The 24,677-nt window shown below is 41.0% G+C and overlaps 1 protein-coding gene across 1 annotated transcript in view; it reads left to right on the top strand.

Moving 5' to 3' along the window:
• The window catches only part of tsnare1 (T-SNARE Domain Containing 1), a 596,230-nt gene that overhangs the window by 138,474 nt on the left and 433,079 nt on the right, over nt 1–24,677 (top strand). Inside the window, exon 3 of the mRNA XM_043687537.1 lies at nt 4,136–4,255. Within this exon, the coding sequence (XP_043543472.1) occupies nt 4,136–4,255 (120 nt within the window). The remainder of the gene's footprint in view (nt 1–4,135; nt 4,256–24,677) is intronic.

Genomic DNA, 24,677 nt, shown 5'->3' with positions numbered 1-24,677 from the left:
CCGAACCAGTCTAATTGGCACCGGAAGCATTTACAACCCGTCTGAGAAAACCAAGGGCATAGTATCGTTGAGAAAAGAACACCTTTTGGAAAAAAGGAAACAGCTTTGTGACACTACACTACAGCATATTACAAAGCATTTAACTTTTATTTATATATTTCATATTCTGTGGCTCTTGTGGCACATAGTTGTGCCCCTACATCTGAGCCAACGCTTAAGTTCAAATCCCTGAGGAGTGGAATGACATCCCTAAATAGGTTGCTTTTGAAAATATTGCCACAATATTGCACTGGGTGCAAAGTATTCAGATTTATCTGTGGTTGTGGAAGGTACCAAATTAATGGATGTTGTTCCTTTCCTTCAGAGTCACAGATTCATACAGCACTGAACCAGCCTCTTCAACTCTCCATGTCTATACCGACTAGCAGACAGTAAACTACACTCAGCCCATTTACCTGTACTTGGCCCATAGCCTACTCTGCCCTCGAATATAAAAATAACCCTGCACCATCACTCTTTGCCTCCTAATTGTAAGCCAGGTTTAGATCCAGTTTGCCAACTTTTCTTGGAGCCCAAGGTCTGTTACCTTTTGGACAACTCTTCCTTGTGGGATCTTGTCAATGACCTCACTGAAGTCCATGTAAACCATATCAATCTGCAGTATCCCCATCAATATATTTTGGCACCTTTTCAAAAATTTGTCAGACAGGATCTTCTGCTTTTCTAATTAACCTGTTCAGAGACTTTCTCTCATACCTCTGGAGCAGGCGGACTTGAAACTGGGTCTCTTGGTCCAGGGGTACGGACACTACCACTACACCACAGGAGAGTTCCCTCAGATAGGATCTCCCTCTAACAAATTCCTGTTGACTATCCTGATCAATCCCTACCTTTCCAATGAATTGATTAGTCCTGTCCTTCAGAATTTTCTGCTTCCAATCTGTCTCCCTTTTCTTCATTTAACATTTACATTCGCAGGAGTAAACCCTTGATTAAATTTCAAAATGCTATTGTTTTTATAGGTTCACTGAAATTCAAGGCTCTGCTTTCATTTTTAAAAAATCTTTATTCTTAACTTGTGTGAGCAACTTTGAATCAATGAATTAGAACATAGCTGCATTACAGTCTGTATCTTTCCACACAGCCCTATTTAAAAGTGTAATTTCTTCAAAATGTGTTGTATCCTAATTATTTTGCCATTAAGACTTAATAGCATTTGTCATATTACTCCATGGTAATACCTTCTGTGAATTCTTAAATATCCTATTAATTATTAATATCATTAGTGCTTTCATCAACACCTTTTGCAGCTTCTGTGCAGAAAATGCAGTGAGAACAAGTGAAGGGCACAGTTTCATTTAACTGTGTCCAACTACACCCCTATACTCTCAGCGTACATCCTATTAAACATATTTTTGAATTTTCCTGAAATCTTTGTTTTTCATCAAGTTTTTTTTTGCTCGGTGGGTCCTACTGCAGAATGTATTTAATGGATGTTTTCAATTTGTCATAATAAACGTGGTGTAGTGTTTGCCTCTAAATTTCCATCTAACACCCTTTCAAAGGAGAAATAGTGAGCAGAATTCCACACTGAGTTGGATAACGAAGCCTTAGGATAGAAGGATGTAGGGCTGCCATAGTCTTACCAGACCATGGGCAAAAGTGGAGATGCTGGAGATGAGAGTCTAGATTAGAGTGGTGCTAGAAAAGCACAGCGGATCAGGCAGCATTACCAGACCATAGGACTGCTTTCTCATTTGAGAGAGATGACTGGTGAACTTTGCTTCAGGTGAGGAGAGAGATTGAGAAGGCATGCCCTTCATGGTAGCCTCAGCCAGTGTGGGAATTGAACCCATGCTGTTGGCATTAATCTGCATCTTGAACCAGTCTTCCGGCCAACTGATGCCAAGATCAAGAAGAGATTTCAAAACAAGATTGAAAACTTTAAAACCTGTGTATATTTTGGACCAGGAGCAAATGTCAGTCAGGCGGGAAAGGTATCAAGATCAGAGCAGCACAGTTTTAGATGCAGTTGGGGTTTTGTTGGATGAAAGACCGGACAACAGAATATTGGAATAGTAAAGGCTGGAAATAATAAAGTAATAGGTGAGAATTTCAACAGCAGATGAATGCAGCCTTTAGGAGTATGACAATCATGTTTGCATCCCTGCAAAATTCTTGATGTCTGCAAAAACATTGTCGTTGTTCCTTATCTATTAAAATACATCCTTCAGTTGGTTAAAAGACTGAGTTATGAGCATTTGTGTTCAGTTAGTCATGTTTGTTTGAGTCGTCAGCAGATGTAAACACTGTGTTCTGATGATCAAGTTCGCAACATAGAAACAGAAGATAGGAGTAGACTTTTCAATCCTCAAGCTTTCTCCACCTTACATTATGATCATGGCTGATCTCCTGCTTAAGCCCCCAAGCTTGAACCCCCCCGCCCCACCACCGCCATCACCACCACCACCTCCCCAATATTGCCTGATATCTTTGGCCACAAGATCTGGTCAGAAAGCCAGAGACATGCATAAAGTACAGTCTGAGAAAGCAGACATTTAAGCTCACAGCCAAAGGTGAAACATCTCCATTATTTGAAGGCTCATAACACTTGAGGATTGGTAAAACTTCTTGAATTGGAGCCACATACAAAAAAGCCAAGAGGGTAGAAAGAATACATCTGCAGACAACTCCCATGAAATCGCCGCAGCAAAGAAACCATAAACTATCACTCACACTTTTAAAAACAAACCTTCCTTTCATTTTCAACTCTGAAATCTGAAATTTCATGGTCTGGCATGTCCTTCAATTGACTTTAGCATCAGGCCAGGGAACCGACTCTGATTCAATGAGGAGTAGAAGAGATCACACCAGCACAGCAGTAGCCATGACTAAAAATGAGATCCCAGTCTGGTGTAGTTACAAACTACTGGGCTATGGATTCACATCACACAGCAGCATGCAATATACAGTAAATCCCAAACCCATGGGTCATTAATAAATTCAGCAGTCCTGCCACCTCCAGTTGTGAATAGTGGAGGATAACTAAATAGGAGTTGAAGGCTCTGCACATATTCCCCTCCTCAATGAGGATCATGAGGAACCTTGACTAGGTAGGTGTGGAGAGAAGGTTTCCTTTCATGGGAAAATGAAATAAAAGGCGTCACCCATTTAAAAAAGACATAAAGTAAGATGATTTCACACACAAGATTGTTGGTCTTGAGTATTGTCTTCCTGAAAATGGAAGCAGAGTCCTTGAATATTTTGAGGGTAGAGGTAGATAGATTCATGATTGCAACTGGGAAAAGGTTGGTCTATATGCTGAAAAAAGGTTAGGTGTAATGGGGGAAATAAACAAAGTGTAAAGATTGGCCTGGGAAAATGAGTAGCTGCAAATAAGGACCATTGTGTGTGGCAGCAGCTCATATGATGAGTGTTGGATTAAGAAGCTGGAAAATTGTTGAACTCAGTATTAAATCCAGAAGGCTGCAGGGTTCCCAAGCAGAAACTGGGGTTTCATCCAGCTTGTGCTGTCATTGGTCAGAGAACAGAGTGGTGTGGTGAAGTGGCAGGTAATTAGAAGTTCAAGATCATTTTTGCGGACAGATTGTCGGAGTTCTACAATGTCGTCAACTATTCTACACTTTGTTTCCTCAGTGTAAAGGCGAGCACATTGTGAGCAGCAGATGCAGTAAACGAGATTGTGTGGAGCTGTGCTTAGGCCCTTAGATACTGAGGGGTGAGGAAGGAAATAGCCATGTGTTGCACCTTCTGCGGTTGCATGGGAGGTACTGTGGGAAGATAAGGCGACGTTGGGAGTGGGCCAAGAAGTGCCATTGGGAATAGTCCCTGTGGAAGGCTGACAAGGGAGGGGAGGGAAATCTGTACATGGTGGTGACATCCCAGTGGGGTTGGCAGAAATGGTGGTTAATGATCTTCTGCATGTAGATGTTGGAGGAATAGTAGATGAGGATGAGGGGGATCCTATTCCTGCTGTGGGAGGGAAGAGAGGGCATGAGGGCTCTATGACATGAATGTGTTTTAATCTAATGAATTATTTAAATCGGAATTGCTGAGAGAGAGGAATCTGTTGAATTGCTTTTAATATCTCTCGTGACTTGCCTTTTCTTCAAAGGTGCATTCCTTCGACTTCCATTCAACACTGCAGCAATGTCATATGGAGCTATCGATGGCAGCAGCTTCAGTGGACGCAACCCATTTGGAGGACCTTCAAGGCAAGGATATCAGCCTTTAGGTAAATCTCAGTTTGATAGCCTTTCCATAATATTTCTTGGATCCTTTTCTGGTTGACAATCAAACCGACTTATCTGATGCACATAGTGCTCACCTGCAAAGTCTGGAGCATTGGCAAGCTACCATAATTAGAATGTTCAGTCGGTTTAAACATGAAGCATGTTCTGAGCTATACTGCCCTCCATTTGACTCCCTGATATTGCCAGACAGCACCACTTCACTGAAGTGCCACTACATGACTGATATTAGTAATGTGTCTTGTCAAGTTTAGTTTTTGCACTTGTTTGCATTACACAGCAGCATCTCTGCCTTTAGCAGTGAGGCTATTGAGGAGAGGACCTTGGGAAGTGGTAACTTTGATTTCTTTCAAGGATAACAATTGGCAACAGTTGATGTAAATACAAACCAGAGAATCAAAACATTTCGGTATTTTTTTGTCTGAAAAAAGGCTGAGCACTCAGGCTGTTCTCAAAGACCAGCAATTTTGCCTCCTATTCGTTATCTGTGAACTGATGGAAGCCGATAGTTGATGCTGATGCACAGAATGAAAGTTAGTTAAAATACTTCTCGATAATTTGGGGTTTCTAAGTTTGGTTAATTTGAGATGTGATATATGGTGGTTGTGGTATTCTGAAGTGTACCAATGATTTTTTTTAAAAACAATACTAAAACATTTCCTTTCTCATGAGTAACTGTGTTATATATTCTGTTTCAAATAAAACTTATACGATATTTTCCAAATAAAAGCTTTCTTTGAATCTGAGTGTTTCCCTTCAGCCTCCTAACCCCAAAATTCCAGAATCTGAAAACCTAATGCAGTATACTGTTTACTTTGTTTGCTCATAAGCTCTCCCACTGTAAATAAACCCCCATTACTATCCAGGAAATCTCTCTTAGAAGAAATCTCCATGCGACAGAAATACTTAGAAGTTAATCATTGAGCCCCTTCAGTTACATGGAAACCCCATATGCCTCCAGTTTAAAATCCAAAATAAATGATTACAGAACGATCGTCATCAACAATGACTTGCTAATGAGTATGACTCTCCATCCAGGAAATATCATGTCACTGATCATGGGCTCTGCAGTCCTACTCTGGTTGATGAATAATCTAATCCTAGAAACACAGTACCCACCACACATTTAGTACCTGTTTCTGGGGAGTTGAATGGACATTGGCCTTGACATGTCCAACATTCCTTTCTCCAGTTCCTTTTTCTGTACTTCCTCTTGCCAACGGATGCTCTCGAAAAAGTGTTTCCTCCCTGGGAGGTTTCTTCAAGTTAGTTTCTTCTGAGTCAAAGTTCCATAGCCGTTGATGTCTATGTTGTTTCTTTTCTGAGGGAAAGCCTGAAGGGTGTCCTTGGTCATAAATGGAGATTTCCTTGCTGCTGTAGCATTCATCTACCATCACTGTCATTACTATTACATGAATGTTTTCTGCTCAAATCACTGTTGAGGACTTGTTTTGGATTGTGAGTTGTCTTGTTCCTCCCCTCTGACCTCACCATCAGGGGGCACCCTGCTGGGAATTGAGAACCCCTGACAGGATCATTCTCTAGATCAGTGGAAGCCTCAAGCTTCACCACCACAGCAAGATGGACTGAATTCACTGGAAGGATCTTGAACCGTACAAATCATAGGACCGATCTTGATTTTTGATTTTACTTTTATTGTCGCATATATTTTGAAGTAAGCATATAATAATGGCAGTGAAAAGCTTTAACTTGTCACCATGATATGGCACCATTTAGAATAATTTACAAATAAGAAAATAAAGATATAGCTTGAAGCCCATCAGTCCTGAGCCATCAGCACTGCCTCTGCCTCCATCCTTCCACCATAGTTTGGCTGCCATCTACACCAGATCCAAGCAATGCCAAAGTTAGCGATCCTCAGGCACCATCTTTGCCGCTGGGCTAATACTCTGCCTCAGGGGACCAACCATTAGAGTCACTTCTCTCGATCACTCCATGCCTGCGCCCTGGTTCTGCTCGAGGTCCACATGCTAGGCCCATCTGATCGATGTTGCCGTGTTGCCCTTCTGCCATCGCTTTGCCGCCGCCAGCCCCAGATTCAACCAATGGTGAAATTGTCAAGTTTCAGGTGCCATCATTTGCCACTGGGCACTGCGGCAGCCACCTATTTTGGGTTGTGTGCTTGCTCCAGAAAAGTAATAGGGATTCATTCAAGGTCTGCGCTGCGCCCACTCCCCTCTGTTCTGGGCCTGGCTTGAGGTCCGTGCACTGGTTCCACCTGATGTCCATGGTAGGCTCGCCCAAGATCTGTGTCCTGGGTGTGGCTCGAGACCACTCCGCGTCCGTGACCTGGATCTGCTTGGGGTCCACACGCTGGGCTCTAGCTGCTGTCAATGCCGTTTGCCTAAGGACAAGTAAGTACGTTTCTTTTTTAAAAACGAAGAGCAATAAAAAAGAAAAAGAAAAGAGCGGACAGGCTCTGGAAGAGGAGCCCTGCTCCGTTGTCATCTTGGACTGGCTATCCCTATCACAGTAAGGAACAGCGTTTGGAATGGAGACCATAAACAATTTGGCTGCAGTTTCCTCGATGTTAAACTTAGTAATTTCCAAGAAGGAAATTTTGCTCATCTGGTACTGAATGTCCCATAATTTGTCTAATAACCATGTAATAGTGGAGGAGTCGAGAGAGATTCTGGTGACACCCGAAGAACATGAGAAGAACAAAAGCAGGGCAACCAGATGAAAATGCTTCAGTCGCCCAAAATACAGCAGAAGGGAAAAAAAAATCCAGGACAGTGGAGTTGACAGCTCGAGATGCAAGTTCTCTCTCAGGACCTCTGGTATCCCCATCTGACATTACCAGCAGCTATCACCCAAAGGTATTTCGGAATCTAAGATTAATATATTATTAAAGTTAAGGCCAGAGAGTGACAGAGTTCCGAATGGAATGATTAAGATCTGTTCCTCAAATTTATGCTGCGCTCCATTAGAATAACCATGTAATAGTGGAGGAGTTGAGAGAGATTCTGGTGACACCCGAAGAACATGAGAAGAACAAAAGCAGGGTAGATATAGCTTTAAATTAAGGGGGGGTAGATATAGGACTGATGTTAGGGGTAGGTTCTTCACTCAGCGAGTCGTTAGTTCATGGAATGCCCTGCCAGTAACAGTGGTGGACTCTCCCTCTTTATGGGCATTTAAGAGGGCATTGGATAGGTATATGGAGGATAGTGGGTTAGTGTAGTTTAGGTGGGCTTGGATCGGCGCAACATCGAGGGCCCAAGGGCCTGTACTGCGCTGTATTCTTCTATGTTCTATGTTCTATGTTCTAATAGGGTGGAAGGGATTTAATTCAATATAAGATTTCTATTCAAAAATTCTTTGAAGTGAAACATATTTAGTATTGCATGTGCATTTTCTTCAAAGTTAAGATTTATAATGTTTAAGGGGATTTCATTTCTGAGTCAGAAATGCTTTACTTATATCCTGCATCCTTCTGTTTTGAAATGAATCCCAACTATTCTACTCTTGCCGCCTCTTTGTTATTTTCTATTTAGTATGGCGCAGTCCTCTCTCTTGCCTGAGTATGCATTGTGTAAGGTATCTGCTTACTTTGGAGTCCATTAAAGATTGTGTTATCAGACCTGAGTCTTCTGTTAATCATATTCAGCACTTGGATATTTCCCTTGAATCTCAGTTACCAGCAATGAATTTAACAATCAGGTTATGGCTACATTAGAAGCACTCCATCACTCCAACACAACTGCTTTAAATTTGTCCTTTTATTGGTTTCACAGGCTACCTCAGCATACTGTTCATTTCATTGATTGTTGTCCCGCATCAACAGGAGATGTTGAATCTATGATCCTTATCTTGTCTAGCCTCTTAGCCAGTTGGGTATTGTTCTTTAAGGGTGCTGCACCTTGATTTTTTTTTTCCATTCTGTAATTTTTTTTATACCTTTTCCATTGTCATCTTTCTATAAGCAGCAGTTCACACTTCTAGGTTTCATTTGGTACAGCTCTGTCACAATGCAGTTTTAAATTGCGGTTCTTATGTTGTCTATTTCCAGAATCTCATTCTCTATCCCTCCTTCCTCCTCGAATTTCTTAAAATAATTGATTGCAATATGTAAGGCATGGTGTGGTCACAGTTGGTATAGACTTATTGGTAATCAAGTAAACTTCCCACTCCAAATTGCTATCCAGTGACCAAAGTTGTTTAATGTCAAAACATGTTCAGCCGTGCCTGTCCTCTACATCAGCATCCCAGCCTGTTTGGGGAGGCATGGACTTGAAGATTGGTTGACTGGGGTACCTGTCACCATTGGTGCTTTTGAATCCTATCCAAGAACAGATGTCTTGAACAGAGTCCACATTACAGAAGAAGAGGTGATGGCAGTCTTAAAATGCATAAAAGTAGATAAATCCCCAGGAAAGGAATGAGTTGACAGTGGAGATAGTGGAGTTGGGTACAGTTACAACATTTAAAAGCATGAATAGCAAGGCTTAGAGCGATATGGACTTAATGCTGGCAATTGGGACTCTGTCAGTTTCGGATATCTGGTCAGCACTGACAGGTTGGACCGAAGGGTCTGTTTCCGCACTGTAAGACTCCATAAGTCAGAAGAGGGAGAGTGCTTATTATTGGAGGAGAAAGTGAGGACTGCAGATACTGGAGATCAGAGCCGAAAATGTGTTGCTGGAAAAGCGCAGCAGATCAGGCAGCATCCAAGGAGCAGGAGAATCGACGTTTCGGGCATGAGTCCTTCTTCCTGAAGAAGGGCTCATGCCCGAAATGTCGATTCTCCCTCCTGCTCCTTGGATACTGCCTGACCTGCTGCGCTTTTCCAGCAACACATTTTCAGCTCTGTTTATTATTGGAAACTGATACAAATGATTTATATGGTTGGCAGCAAATGGACAATGTTATATTGACTCACCTGACAAACCAACTTTAATTTCTGCAGTGATGTAAGAATACTTTTGTCCCAATGATTTGAAGTCAAGGTCAATGAGTTAGAATTTCACCATCATTTACCAAAGAGGGATATTAAATGTCTTAAAATTCTTGTTCACCATTTTTGAGCTTGTAAATTGACCTCTCCAAGGGGACTGGGATCATTTGATTCTCATTCACTTCCTATTCACAGTGCAGGCAATATCCAGGGCTGCAAATTAACTACTGCTTTCCCACTTGTGTGTATACAAACCATATGTAATCCCTGTTTATTGTTTTTTTACCACCAAAAAATCCTGTTTTTGTTTTAGTGACGTGCATTAAGTCACTCAAAAAAGTTCAATGAGCAATACTTGGAAACCTCATTATGTTTTGATCTTGGACCTGATCAACCTTTATTCTCTTTTTGTTTTCAGAAGAACTGACATTTCTTAATTTTAATCTGTGGATTAAAACACAGAAGGAGCTCATCTGACCTATTATGCCTTTGCTTTTTACTGGAGTAATCCAAAAGCAGATTTTTCGTCAGTAAGGATTCAGTGGTTATGGGTGAAAGACAGGACAGTGGAGTTGAGAATTTAGACAGCGGCCAGGATTTCATTGAATGGTGGAGCAGACTCAATGGGCTAAGTGGCCAATTCTGCCGCTATAACACATGGTTTTATCCAAACTAATCACAGTGCTTTGCTTTATCTACACTTCATCCTCTGTTTCAATACTTTATCTAGGTGTAATAGTCTTTTCTTCAGTGACTAGTTTATATGTGTATATATACTGACTGGAAAGTATCAGTCTTGGATGGAATGTGATATACAATGGGTTGAACTTTAGTTCTGTGGTTCCAATCTCACTGCTGGTCTGAGGCAGAACCCTGAAGGAGCCTTTTGAGATAGTGAACAGGTAGTTAGATGCCTTCAGGAACAGTGTCCAACTAGGAATGGTGGGTGTGTTCCAAAGCAGGGAAGTCCGATGGGAATGCTCATGGCTCTAGGTAGTGGGAAGTCCTACAGAGAGAGATGGGATCAGCCATGATTTTATAGAGTGACAGGAGCAGGCTCAAAATGCTTGTTCATTGTCTCTGTGTTTGTACATTCAGCTCTGTTGTTGAAGGAACCTGGGGACACCACAGGGTGGAACCACCACCATAAGACCTGCAAATGCTGATCTGCAGTTTTTAATCATATCTGAGGCCTTTTCAGTATTGGATGATCCACAACGTGGCCTAATTTGGCAAGTTTTAATTGGCTACCCACTGTTGGTGACAGATTGGTATGCTTACTTGCTCTGAGAACTTTCTGGAAAACCACCTTCTTCTAAACCTACCTCTCACTCAGGTTGAAAATTTAATTTGTGTTCTTAGATTTTTATTCTTAAGCTGGAAAAGTATGCTTTATCTGAAAATCAATATTTTGATTAGCTTCAATTAGACTCCCTACAGTGTGGAAACAGGCCCATCAGCCTCCAAGCCCACATTGACCCTCCAAAGAGTAACCCATTTAGACCCATTCTCCTACCCTATATTTACCCATGACTGACACCAGGAGAACTTTAGCATGGTCAATTCACCTGACCTGCACATCTTTGGATTGTGGGAGGAAACTGGAGCATCCGGAGGAAACCCATGCAGACACTGGGAGAATGTGCAAAATCCCTGCAGACAGTCACCCAAAGGTGGGATTCGAACCTGGGTCTTGGGCACTGTGAGGCTGTGGTCGTACTTTTGGTACATTTGAGTAGCTCAAAAGCTTAAGCTCATGTCACTGAAATATGAGAACATTAATGGGGATACAGGACAATCTAGGTGAAAAATGACAAAAATGAAATGAATACAGATTATGGCCTATGATGTTTGTTACTTTTAGGTTAACATAACTGTTGGGCAAACAGTACCTATGACAAAGATGAACTTGAAGAAGTGTTGACTGTCGGTTATTGTGGAAGGATTGCCAAGTCCAGCTGAAGTTAGAGGCTGATTTAAAACCAAACAATAAATTTAAAGAAGAGAAGAACCTGTATCCATATAGCACTTTTAATGACCTCAGCAAGTCCAAAACACTACAGTTAATAAAATGCTTTCAAATACCAGTCACGCTGTGTATTATAGAGACAAGCTGCAACTAACTTGTGTATAGCAAAGTCCCATAGCCAGCAATGAGATAATGACTAGACAATGTGGTTTAGTAATGTTGGCAAGGACAGGTTAGAAACACCTCTGCTTAAATAGTATCCTACAATCATTCATAATTATCTAAAACAACAAACCAGACCTGAGTTTAACATTTCATCTGAAATCTCTGAGACTGCAACACTTTGTCCACTACCACACTGACGTGCCGGCCGAGATTAGGTTCTCAAATCTTTGGAATTGATCTCAAACCAACCAACTTGTAATTCAGGTGCGAGTGCTACTGACTGAGCTGAGGTTGTCACTTTAAAGGATTGGATCTATTACCCCAGCTGCAGTGAAAGATAAAATGATACCTTTCCTCAGTCAGGCAGATGAATGCCTGTATATCAATAACTTGAACAATTATGATAATATAAAACTTACAACCCCGTGCGAAGAACCTTCTCGATCACTTCTGCATGTGAATGATGAAAAAGATAAATGTGCTACCTCTGGCATAGTTTCACTGAGCACATTTCAGGAAACAGCAAAACAGTGAATGATACAATAAGCAAATTTCAGAAGAACATCGACGGATTGGAGCGGGCAGAGGGTGGTGCGGGGATGGTGCTGTCTGCACTCTGATGTTTCATGCCCAGAGGATGCTAGGGCTTGCAATGGGAGGGTAGTCCACATAATCTCACAACCTTTAAAAAGTACTTAGATGAGCACTGGAATTGCCATAACATTCAAGGCTATGGGTCTCGTGATGGAAATGGGACTATTTTAGCTTTGGCAGTACAGACTTGATAGGCCAAAGTACCTTTTCTGCACTATATGATTCTGAGATTAGTATACTGAGCAGATGCCAAAAGCATTTTAATGTGGAGAATTGTGAGGTAATAACTTTTTTTAAAAAAATGAGGAAATATGTACTGAATAGTACAACTTGAAAATGAGTGGTAACTTTGGATGTGCATACATCACTTTAATGGTGGGACAGCAAGCAATAAAAAGAAACTAGATCCTAGTAGAAAAGGATTTCAACTTAAGACAACAAGTCCACAGGTTGTACAGAAAATATTAGGTTAAAATTCCACTTGTGTGACAACAGCATTTGAAGGGTTAAAACCATCAGGAAAAGTATCTGTGCCTGGTGGTTGTTATTAACTGTTGTTAACCTTTTTGCTCAGGTGGTTGGGGAAAAAGAAAGCATAGACAAGATGTTTCAGAAAACAGTTGTGAATAATCGGAAGCAGATAGAGTGAGCATCAGAAAGAATGATGGAAGTAGAATCTCACATATTAGTCTATATCACCAGCAGAAACTAAACAGTAAAGGGAAAAACAAAAAATGTACATGGAATGATGAGGAGAATCTCACGGGCAGAATGGACTCCATTGTAAAAATCAATGACTTGAAACTTTGGAGAAAGTGAAAGACTTCTAATTTGCAGAAATATAGCATTGAATGACAGACAGAAAAGGTAACTCATCAATTGGGAGCAGAGGGTAACTATTTCTGTTTGCTTTGACATGAATTGTAAATTTGCTCTTTAAAAATGATCACTTTTTGGTAATTACTTACTGAATCCCTACAGTGTGGAATCAGGCCATTGAGTCTACTCTGACCTTTGAAGGGCATTCCACCCACATCTGCCCCTATTCCTGTAACCCAGCATTTCCCATGGCTAATCCACCTAGCCTGCACATCCCTGGACACTATGGGCAATTTAGAATGCCCAGTTCACTTAACCTGCACATCATTGGACTGAGAGAGGAAACTGGTGTATCCAGAGGAAACCCGTGGAGAATGCATGGAGATTGCACAGGCAATCACCTGAGGCTGGAATCGAATGCGGGTCCCTGGCGCTGCAAGGCAGCAGTGTTCACCACTGATTCACCATGCTGCCCAGTGGTCACCTTTCCATGAATAGGTGGGATGGGTTGAATGCCGATTCAAACTTGAGCATGAAGCATCAGGTTGTGAGCATTGCCTCCCCCCACCGCATCACTTCCCCCTCACACCCTGCCACTTCCCCAGCCCTCCATCACCTTCCCCATCCCCTCCATCACCTTCTCCATCCCCTCCATCACCTTCCCCCATCCCCTCTACCACCTCTGCTGTACATTCAAGAGATCTGCCTGGTAGCTGGTTAAATTTGCTGATGAGACAGAAATAAGGACAGCCAAAAGGAATGAAGATGTGGCGCAAATCTCCAAAAGAATTTAGAACAGTTGAGCAATTGGCTGACACGATCCAAATGAATTATTGCTTTAATAAATTTTAAGCTATACTTAAGCAATTGAAAAACTGTAGGAAATAAATATGTAATGAATGAAGCTGAATTAGCACAAAGATACTTTAAAAAGGGTAATACCTATACATCATGGCAGACTTGATTTAGAACAATAAGAAATGCTTGCATATATAGACAAAAGAGTAGGTAAATTCAACATAATTTATTACTAAGATTGAACAATGCATTGCTCAGATAACAGCACTTTTTCCAGTTTTGGTCAAAGCATGGTGAAAGAGATATGTTTGTCTTGATTAACACATTAATCCAATGAGTCAAATATGTCTGGGCTAGCAAAATTCAATTGGATGAGATAATGGGAATATTAGACTAGAGAATGAGACCATTTGTCCCACCTGTCCAAAAACCCTATTAGACTTATCTATTCTAATCTTCATGTCAGTTTGGTTCAGCTGGCAGCAATCATTGGAGTCAGAATGCCTTTTGGTTCAAGTCCTCCTGCAGACTGTAAAACATAATTTAGGAAGCTATTGTCCTCATTCACCATTACAAACTCTATACCAATCAATTCCATCTCTCTCCATGACCAGTGTCTTATGCTAAACCAGAAAGTCAGCACTCTTGTTATTTTTGACTCAGAGCTGTCTCTTCAATCCCGATGTCCACTGCAACCCCCAAAATAACTGAAAGGGTTAATACTTGAGTCAAAGAGTGTGGTGCTGGAAAAGCACAGCCAGTCAGGCAGCATCCGAGGAACAGGAGAATCGACGTTTCGAGCATAAGCTCTTTCTTGAGGGCTCGATATGTCAATTCTCCTGCTCCTCGGATGCTGCCTGACTGGCTGTGCTTTTCCAGCACCACACTCTCGACTCTGATCTCCGGCATCTCCAATCCTCACTTTCTCCAGGGTTAACACTTGATTGAGCGCAGTAAACACCATCCAATGGGATGATGCCAGAAGGACTTTTTCAGAGTAAAGTGGAGCTTGTAAAAGTTAGGCCTGGGATGCCAGAAATTGAAGAGTGTTAGTAAAACTATGCAGGGGATCAGTTAAAACTGCACTGAAAATAAGAGTATAAAAATTAGAAACAGGAGTAGGTAATTCAGCCCCTTGAGTCAACTTCACCTTTCAATATGTTCATAACTGATGTCATCTCGGCCTCACTTCCAGTTTTCCTGCCTGCTCTCCACAACCCTTTAACTCATTACTAATGAAACATCTCAGAGATAGTGAATTACATACGTTCATGATGCCTTGAGAGTAGTAGCTTCTCCTCATCTCTCTTTAAATTGTCCACCCCTTATCTTAAGACTTGACCTCTTGTTCTCGATTGGCCCCACTTGAGGAAACATCCTCGCTCCATCTACTTTGTCAATTACCTTTTAACTCTTGCATCCCTCAGAAAAGTGAACTTGAGCATTATCAGATCAGTCACGATCTTATTGAATGGTGGTGTAGACTCGATGGGCCAAATGGCTGTTTGCTGCTCCTTCTTCTAATCATCTTATAGTATACTCTTAACAGTCTTTGAAATAATGTAGGATATATACACCTAACCTGTAATTGGTTGCCGTAATGCAATAAACTTCCCACTGTTTATCCAACAAGACTCATTTAGTTTGACCAGAACAATAGATATTCTAGTCCATACCAGACAACTTTGAGCTTGAAGGAACCCACATGGATTTGCAAATGTTACTTTCACATCAGGAAGGTTCTAATGCACCACCCCTGCCTCAGCCTTTCAGACACTCAAATCCTCTGAATCGTTTACTAGTTACAGACTTTGACAGTTGACAGTTGAAATGCTTTTGTGGTCACTGTACCATCTTTTGACCTCTGCAAACACGAGCTTACCTTTTTTTTTTGTTTGAGCCTTTGGGCAACTGCATTATCTCCTTACCAAACTCAGTGTCAAATTTTACCATCATCATCCTGTGAATTGCATGCTACTGGAAGAGAAAAGAAACTTGACCATTTCCTTATGAAGAACCTTTTAATGTTCTTGCCCTCAGTAAAACAGTACTGTCTTGTATGTCAGCTATTCGTCTGACAGGACACATCTTCACTCTCAATTCCAAAAGTACAGGTGTATTTAGTGAACTGTTGTTTTAAGTGTCCATTATAAATTGTTGAATTGCAGCAGGCATGAATTTAGAGCAATCTCTTTAGAACAGGACATCTGAAAGCTGCTGCTAACTTTAAAACTGTAGCTGTATAGACTTATATAATGATACCATTCTGCATTCACATATTTTCAGTCCAGCTAATGCAAATTCAGATCTGCCCCTTTGACTTCACTGGGAGGCTGTGGAGATGTGAGCCAGATTAGGAAGATGTCTGAATCCCTTTGTGGCATAAGAGATGTTGATGCAAATGCCACCATTGCTGCTTCTGTGAAATACCTTTAGTCAGTGTTCTTTCATCCTCAAACTTTGCATCATTGTGAACAATTTCTCCCTGTCCAGACAGCTTCTGATGTTGAACACCTCTATTAAATCTTCTCTTAATCACTTCCTTTTCATGGAAAACAATCTCAGTTTCTCCAAGTTACTGAAATTCCTTAAGTATGATAGTGATTTTTCTGCATGTTTTTTGTTCAGTCATGCAACATTTGCTGTCCATTCCTAATTACCCTTGTGAAAGTGATGGTGAGGCACCACTTCTTGAGGCACTATGGTCCTTGAGGTGTAGGTAAACCCACAATGTTGATTCATTGGTGCTGAAGAAGAGGCAATACATTTCCAAATAATGAGTGGCCTACAGGTTGCGGATTTGGTGAGTTATTGCAGTGCTCCTTGTAGGTGATATAGATTTCATCTATTATACAGAGAATGAACTGTGAAAGTGTTAGATGGGCTGTTTTGTCCTGGATAGAGTTGAGTGTTTTCAATGTTGTTGGAATAGCACTCTTCAAGGCAAGTGAGAAGTATTCCATCACACTCCTGACTTCTGTGTGGTGATCAGCCACTGGGGAGACTGGAGATGAATTGCATGCCACAGAATTCCTTGCATTTGAACTGTTCTTGGAGTTCAATATTTTTAAAGTTGGTGAAGTTCAATGACTGGTCAACTTTAATGCCAGCATATATAGCAGTAGGACATTCGGTGGTCAAAATAGCATTGAATGTCAAGGTGTGATGGTTACATGCTCTCTTGATGGAGACGATCATTGCCTGACACTTGTGTGGTACGAATGTTACTTGCTGCTTATCAGCTGAAGCCATCATGTTGTCCAGGTCTTGCTACCTATGGACTGGACTGGTTCAGCATCTGAAGAGTTGCTAATGAAACTGAATATCCTCATCTCCAACCCTATGATAAAGAGAAAGTGATTGATAACACATCTGAAGATGTTTGGCCCTAGGACACTACCTTAAGGACATCCTGCAGACATGTTCTTGGACTGAGATGACTGATGCATTTCAGACTTAGAGCAGATTCTTACTTGTTTTTGGCTACATCATTAATATAGATGAAGTAAAGCAGGGGTCCTAACAACATCCCCTCAAGATCCCCACTCTTGATGTTCTTTCAGTCTGAAATAACAATCATTAGGTGCCAGGACTCTTTTTTTTCCCCCTGTAACTCAACCAATTTCATATGCCTGGTTATCATATTCAGGCAACTGCTGTTTCTTTTATTCCATGCGTTTTAACTTTTCTTTCTTTGCTATCATTTCCTTGAAAATCTTTTCCTCTATCTGTTTCCCATTCATCAGGGGCCTATCAAGTATACATATCAATACAAGATACATCTCTTATTTCTTAGCTTGAGTGAAATCAATCGTGTCACTGAAATAGAAAACGCCGGAAATGCTCAGCATGTCAGGCAAAATCTGTGAAAATAAAGAAACAATGTTTCAGGTTGATGACCTTTCATTGGGATAGATGCTAGCCTTAATCCCTTACCCTCTGCCTCTGTAGCAATGCCATTTTCTCTTCAATTAGTTCTGTTATTCCCCCCTACTCTTATCTTTTCTGAACACTTGGCTATTTGAGTGATTTGCTTTGAACCCAATCCTGCCTACCTTTGTGCGTGGTTATTGCAACAAGGTATTTCCACGTGGTTATCTTTGTCTGTAGCTTGCCAGCTTTATGTGCCATACTCCATGCATTCTTGTGCATATACAGCAAACCTAATTTAAGTCCTATTATATTCCATCTTGCTCTCTGACCCCACCTAATGTCTTACTGGTTCCTGCTTTAGTAATACCTATTTTCTCCCAATTGTCTGTGCACCTTGGCATTCCTGTTAACTGCTACTTCCTTGGTTTTTGTATCACTACCAAGTTAAATTAAACCCTGCATCAGACATTTGTTCAGTGGGGACATTAATCCAAGTTCTGTTCAAGTGCAAACTGGCAAGCCTATGAAGGTCCCAACTACCTAACAATCAGTCCCAACATCACAGCAATCTAAAATTTCATCCTTCTCTTGCTCTCTCTCTCACACACGCACACACACACTCTCTTTCTCGCTCTCCCTCCAGCCTTTTATTCATCTATTCCAATCGTCAATTTCAATACGTACTCACAGTTTACAGGGAGCATTTAGAAATTTCTATTTGCAAGGTCCTGCTTGCTAGTTTCTTGTTTGGCTTTCTAAACTTTGCCTGCCTTATCACTCTCTTCCCATCTTTTGTGTCAATATGAACCACAAACACAGGTGAGCCAGTCTTCCTCTTCAATGCCATTCCTGACCCGAGCTCCATTGAAGCTACAGACCATTCTGGATTGACCTCTCCAGTCACAGAAACACCTTTTTCTTCGGCTTGGTGCCTTCAGGATTGGAGCGAGGAATGAAAATTCTTAATTAAGTTTATTTCTGGGATATTTTTCTAACTCACAATTCACACCAAATGGTATCTAGTGGCAGGAATTGGTTGTTTTTGCGGCAACTGTGCTGTCCCTTTTCTTCATATGCTTGCAATATTTCACTGTCCTTGGTTTGTTAATAATTCTGTAGAAATTGTTCTTTGTCACTCTCTGTTGAAAGGAAATGAGAAACTGTATTGTTTGGATGCCATTATGCACAATGTGTGGATGGCAGGGCGAGAGTGGCATTTCTAACAAAAATCACTTAACACTGGTGTATTCTGCAATATTAAAGAGTGAAAGATCATTGGCTTCCACCTTATTGTCAGGAAACGTCAGCACTTGGATCCATCAGGATGCTTCAGCAAAATGACATTTCAGATGAGAGGCTAATCCTTCCCAGAGAGGTTCAAAAATTAGAAGGAAGTGTTTTGAAAATCTCCCAACAGAAACATTTGATGTTGACATATTGTCAAGGTTATTAAGAAAGCAAATGCATTTGGGCTCTTTTGATGTTCGATTGTAGAATTTTCACAACCGCACATTTTCGTTTCATTATGTAGTGTGAATGTATAATCACACAGTAGGGGTTGACAGTGAGGAGAGAATTAAATTGTTGTAGCATAATACGATTATTGCCCATTTTAGAATTGTTGTCCAAGACCGTTTTTCTGCCAGTACTTTTTCTTGTACCTATAATTAGCAGCAATCTGGCAGATCAAAGTGTGGTGTTATGGGTCAGAGTCGTTTGAAGTGATTCAGAGATTCATATCGAGTAGAATATAGTCAGGAGAAATTTGTGAAATTTAAGTAATGCAGCCTGCTAGGCTGGTGGCTCAATGTGTCCAGGAAAATAATGTTGCCATGCATTTGAGGCATTTGTTAGAGGGAAATACTTAGGGCGGCACTGTGGCTCGGTAGCTAGCACTGCTGCCTCACAGCGCCGGGGACCCGGGTTCAATTCCCACTTCGGGTGACTGTCAGTGTGGAGTTTGCACAATCTCCCTGTGTCTGCATGGGGTTTCTCTGGGTGCTCCAGTTTCCTCCCACAACCCAAAGATGTGCAGGTCAGGTGAATTGACCATGCTAAATTGCCCATAGTGTTAGGTGCATTAGGGGGAATGGGTCTGGATGGGTTACTCTTCAGAGGGTTGTTTTGGGCTGAAGGGCCTGTTTCCATACTGTAAGAAATCTAATCTAATCTTAAAAAAAATACACATGGAAGCAAGAACAATGAGAGTGAAAAGAAAAATGTTTTGAAGTCAACTGAGTATTAAGAATGTAATGGCATAAATTGCTAACTAGTATGATGGCAAGGTTTTGAGCAATGAGTGACTGCTGATTTTCCAGTTGATTTTCCATCTAGATTGAGCAGCTGTATCGTACTAAGTGAAACTGCAATGGTATGCTTAGTAACATCTAAATTTCAACATGCCAAGAGAAAAGGCATTTTTGCTGATCTTTTTTAAATGAACAGTGATATTGTGGCCAATTTACTGAAGAATATTGTTGCTTTGTGTGTACAAATTTAATGTTATTTGTGCAATATGTTTTGTGTCAAAGACTCTTCTCTGGACTTTGTTCCATCTATCAAGACAACTAGCCAATTACCCAAGTTTTATTTTAACTTATTGAGTCTATCTTTATGTTTCCCAAATTGTAAGCATTGGAAAATAGGCTTGACTGTTTCACTGGGTCTATCTCATCATCTACAAATTAATTCGATGAATGTCTCATGTTTTTTTTTTGGCTGTAAAGGTTCCATTCTGTTTAAGTTCCAACCCAATGTCAACTGACACACAGTATTGACACTTACTGCACTTCTCACTCCAAACTCATATGTAGACAGTTGTGTGAAATGGAAAAATGTTATATTGGAGCAATAAGAAACCTTTGTTTAGGTGGAGGCATTTTTCTTTTGTTTTTGCATTAATATCACAATTTTTGCAACCTCCATGTCTCCCAGATTGCTTCACAGACAAGGAAGTGTCATCATTGTTGTAGGAAATGCAGTAGCCAATTTGCCAAAAGCCAATTCCAATCAGCAGCAATGAGATAAAGACCAGCACATCTGTTTTTTACTGCGGTTGGCTGAGTGATAATTACAGTCAAGATAAGAGTGGTACTGGAAAAGTACAGCAGGTCAGGTAGCATCCGAGGCGCAGGAAAATCGACATTTTGGGCAAAAGTCCTTCATCAGGAATTAGGAATTGCTTCATTCCTGATGATGGGCTTTTGCTCAAAACATCGATTTTCCTGCTCCTCGGATGCTGCCTGACCTGCTGTGCTTTTCCAGCACAACCTAATCTTGACCCTCATCTCCAGCATCTGCAGGCCTCACTTTCACTGCCTGAGTGATAATTCCAGTCAAGCTCACTGTGAGTAACTCCCCAGATCATCATCACTGGCAATACCAGTATTTGTAGTTCATCTCTTGTTGCTCTTGAATTGATTGGCTGTTGAGGCTGTTTCAAAGGGGAGTTACGGGGCAACCATATTTCCTGAGGGTCAGGAATTACATGTCAACCAAATCAGGTAGGGAGGCAGATTTCTTTCCCTCAAGGAAGTCAGTGACCCAGATGGAATTTTATGAAAGTTGACCGTCGCTGTTTGTTTGGCTTTTATTTGCAGACTTTATTGAGTAATCAGCATTCTGCAGGTTACCATTGACCAAACACCAAAATAGCCACATGGAATTGAGTGACCCTTTCCAGTTCACAAGTGGACAACAATTTCTGACTTGGAAGAGCAGCTACTATTTTTGACAACAGTGGGAGAATGGCAAAATAAATTAAAATGACCACACATATCAAATATTTTTAATTTAAATTTAAATTTTGGACAAACTTCTCAAAACTGATCCAGCGATGAAAATAACAAAGTTGTATATATAATCTTATTATGGAAATTATTCCTGTGTGTTCGAGTCTTGCCAGTCCCAACCAGGTGGTGAGATTGTATTTGTTTAGTTTTAGCAAATTGCCTGACTTAATTGTCTGATCCTCTATGCATTATTCCAGGTATTGTTATTTGAAGAAAATGTGTCACTTACTGCATCCAAAAACATTGTTTAACAGCCAAACTTAATTTGATTTTCTAATTTTGAGAAACGTGTAGCACTTTATAAACACCTTTGCCACTCAAAAGCCAGATGTATTCCTCAAATCAGCTGGATACAGTACACCCATTTTCAACATATATTTCTCACCATTGATTTGATGGAGCAAAACTGCTGTCAATTATACAATAATAGAGTGACAACTAAATCAAATCTACATCAATGTGTGGATTGGAGCAACAGTTGCACAACGATGTGTGACAATTATTTTATATTTAAGTGAAAAGGAGGTGAATGCCCCACTATACACTCTGGCCCTCTCAAAACTGTAATGTTTATATGAAAGCTTCAGACTTTGGTGTTCTCCGTGAATGTTTTCACCTTTTTTTTAATAAAGCTGATTCCAGTATTGGAGTTGTGCTCTGAAGTGGAAAGGTGCTTTCACTGCATCATTGACACAATATCTTTTTGCCCACCACTCATTTGCAATCCAACATTTTATTGGCTGCAGTCATTTCGGAAAGGGTGTATCGGTTAAGCAACTCAGTTTCTGATTGCAGAGATTGGAAAGTGGTCAGGCAGTACTTTCTGTGCACCTTTGTAGAGGTGGTTTAATGGTTCAATTGACTCCAAATGGTGGCAAGGTGGCTCAGTAGTTGGCACTGCTGCCTCACAATGCTATGGACCCAGATTCACTTTCCATCTCGGGCAACTATCTGTGTGGAGTTTGCACATTCTCCCTATGTCTGCGTGGGTTTCCTCCGGGTGCTTCAGTTTCCTCCCACTGTCCAAAGATGTGCAAATTAGATGAATTGGCCATGCTAAATTCCCCATAGTAATAGGTGCATTAGTCAGAGGGAAATGTAGGGAAATGAGTCTCGGTGGGTACACTTTGGAGGGTCGATGTGGACTTGTTGGGCCGAAGGGCCTGTTTCCACGCTGTTGGGATTCTAATCTAATCAATGGTTGTGCTTCACCTTCGCCATCCTTTTGTTTCTAAACAACCTAGACCAGATCTATGCCAGAATTATTTGTAAAGTTGTTATGAAATGACTTGTTTACAATCTAGATCCTGTTGTCACGAAAAGATACTGGAATCAATTCAGGTGCTGGGAATTGGTGTTGTAGTAATGCCATTGGACTAGTAATTCAGATGCCCAGGCTAATGCTGTGAGGGACATGGATTCAAACTTGGCGGAATTTAAATTCAATTAACACAGCATGAATGGAAAAGCTAGAATTAGTAATAGTGACCGTGAAACTATAATTGGTTTGTTGGTGCAAACCCACATTTTGAAAGAAGGAGATCCAGTGTCCCTGATTGCAATGCTGGACCCACAGTAAGGTTCTCCAAAATGGAGGAAATAAAGCTATCCAATCGAAAGGCAATCGTGGATGGACAAAAAATGCTGCTTTTGTCAGTGACCCCCACATTCAATGAAAAAATAAAACGGAAGGCCTATAAGAAAAGAAAAAAAAAGTCACTCCCAATCCACCAAGACATACTTTGAAAAAGACAAAACAGGCAGAGAACCCATCAAACTCCACCCTTTCTTATTTGTTGTATGGTTTAATGCTGGACTAAGTTTGTGTTCAAGATAGTCTTTAAAATAAAATTATTTATTGTATGTCACTAAATACTATGATGGATGGTGACCCTAGATGTACCAATGCTGAACTTATTCTGTGACCGACACTGCCTTACACAAATCAGTTTACTCCATGCTACTTAGCCATTTGCTTCTGTGTCTTCCAATTTAATTTTGCATGCTATAATGAGTCCTCTGATCGATTCCACTCTAACTTCATCCATATGGTACAATGTAAGCTCAGTGAGGAATAGCTCTGTGACATCAATGCAAGATGGCCCTGGGGACCTAAAGCTCTTACCTGACACTTTCTGGATTAAAAACAATATACAAACAAAACTGAAAGAGAAACATGTAAACTATTAGGTTGCAGACAGAGGAAGACTCTGGCAATGTCAAATAAAAGATTCCCGAACCATGTTGGTATTTAGTTAGGTTTCCATTTTCCAGGCCAGACCTTGCAATGGTAGATAGAATTTATGGTTATTATTGCATACAAACATGTTAACAGAATTAAGTTGACCAGGACAGGGGAAGGTTCAATTCCCAGCCTCCAGCTCTGCTTAAGTGCATTATTTAGCTGTTTATCAACACAATTTGTACACATGTGTCTTCCCAAAACAGTGGCGAATATACTTCAAAACAAGTAGAATCATTGAGTCAGACAGTACAGAAACAGACCAACTTGTCTGCACTAACCACAGATTCCAATTTTACCGAGTCCCATTTGCCAACGTTTGGCCCGTATCCCTCTAAACCCTTCCTATTCATAAATCTATCTAGATGCTCTTTAAATGTTACAATTGTACCCACCTCCACCACATCGTCTGGCAGCACATTCCATACACACACCACCTTCTGTGTGAAACAGTTACCCCTCAGGACCTTTTTCAATCTTTTCCCCTCTCACCTTTAACCTCTGCTATCCAGATTTGGACTCGCCTATCCTGGGGAAAAGACCTTATCTGTTCACTCTGTCCATGCCCCTCATGATTTTATAAACCTCTATAAAGCGCGGCACTGTGGCTCAGTGGTTAACACTGCTGCCTCACAGCACCAGGGACCCAGGGCGACTGTGTGGAGTTTGTACATTCTCTCTGCGTCTGCATGGGTTACCTCCGGGTGCTCTGGTTTCCTCCCACAGTCTAAAGATGTGCATTGTCCATGTTAGGCAAATTGTTCATACTAAATTGCCCATAGTGTTAGGTGCATTTGTTAGAGGGAAATGGGTCTGAATGGGTTACTCTTCGGAGGGTTGGTGTGGACTTGTTGGGCCGGAGGGCCTGTTTCCACACTATAGCGAACCTAACCTAATCTAAAGTCACCCCTCAGTTGACTGGCAAGGACAGTTTGGGCCAAATGGCCTGTTTGTGTGCCATACACGTAGTGTAAGGAAATGTACAAATAGTTACTTTGACATTAACAGAGAGGTCTGATACAGAGATCAGAGTAGAAGAAGCATGTAAAGAGAAACACTACACAAGAGGCTATATTCAGTATAGATATCGAAAAAGTGTGTCACTATACTGAATAGAGTGAGAGAGCCTGACTCCAGATTAAGAAGCTCCTAACCTCAAATAACTATGTCAGATATCCACAACCCTGAGATGCTAAAGAGAAGAATAACTCTGCTAGTCCCTTGTACCAGGAGAAGT

Source organism: Chiloscyllium plagiosum, chromosome 4 (genome assembly GCF_004010195.1).
Source record: "Chiloscyllium plagiosum isolate BGI_BamShark_2017 chromosome 4, ASM401019v2, whole genome shotgun sequence".
Classification (NCBI taxonomy): Eukaryota; Metazoa; Chordata; class Chondrichthyes; order Orectolobiformes; family Hemiscylliidae; genus Chiloscyllium; species Chiloscyllium plagiosum.
This window is presented reverse-complemented; position numbering and strand designations above follow the sequence as displayed.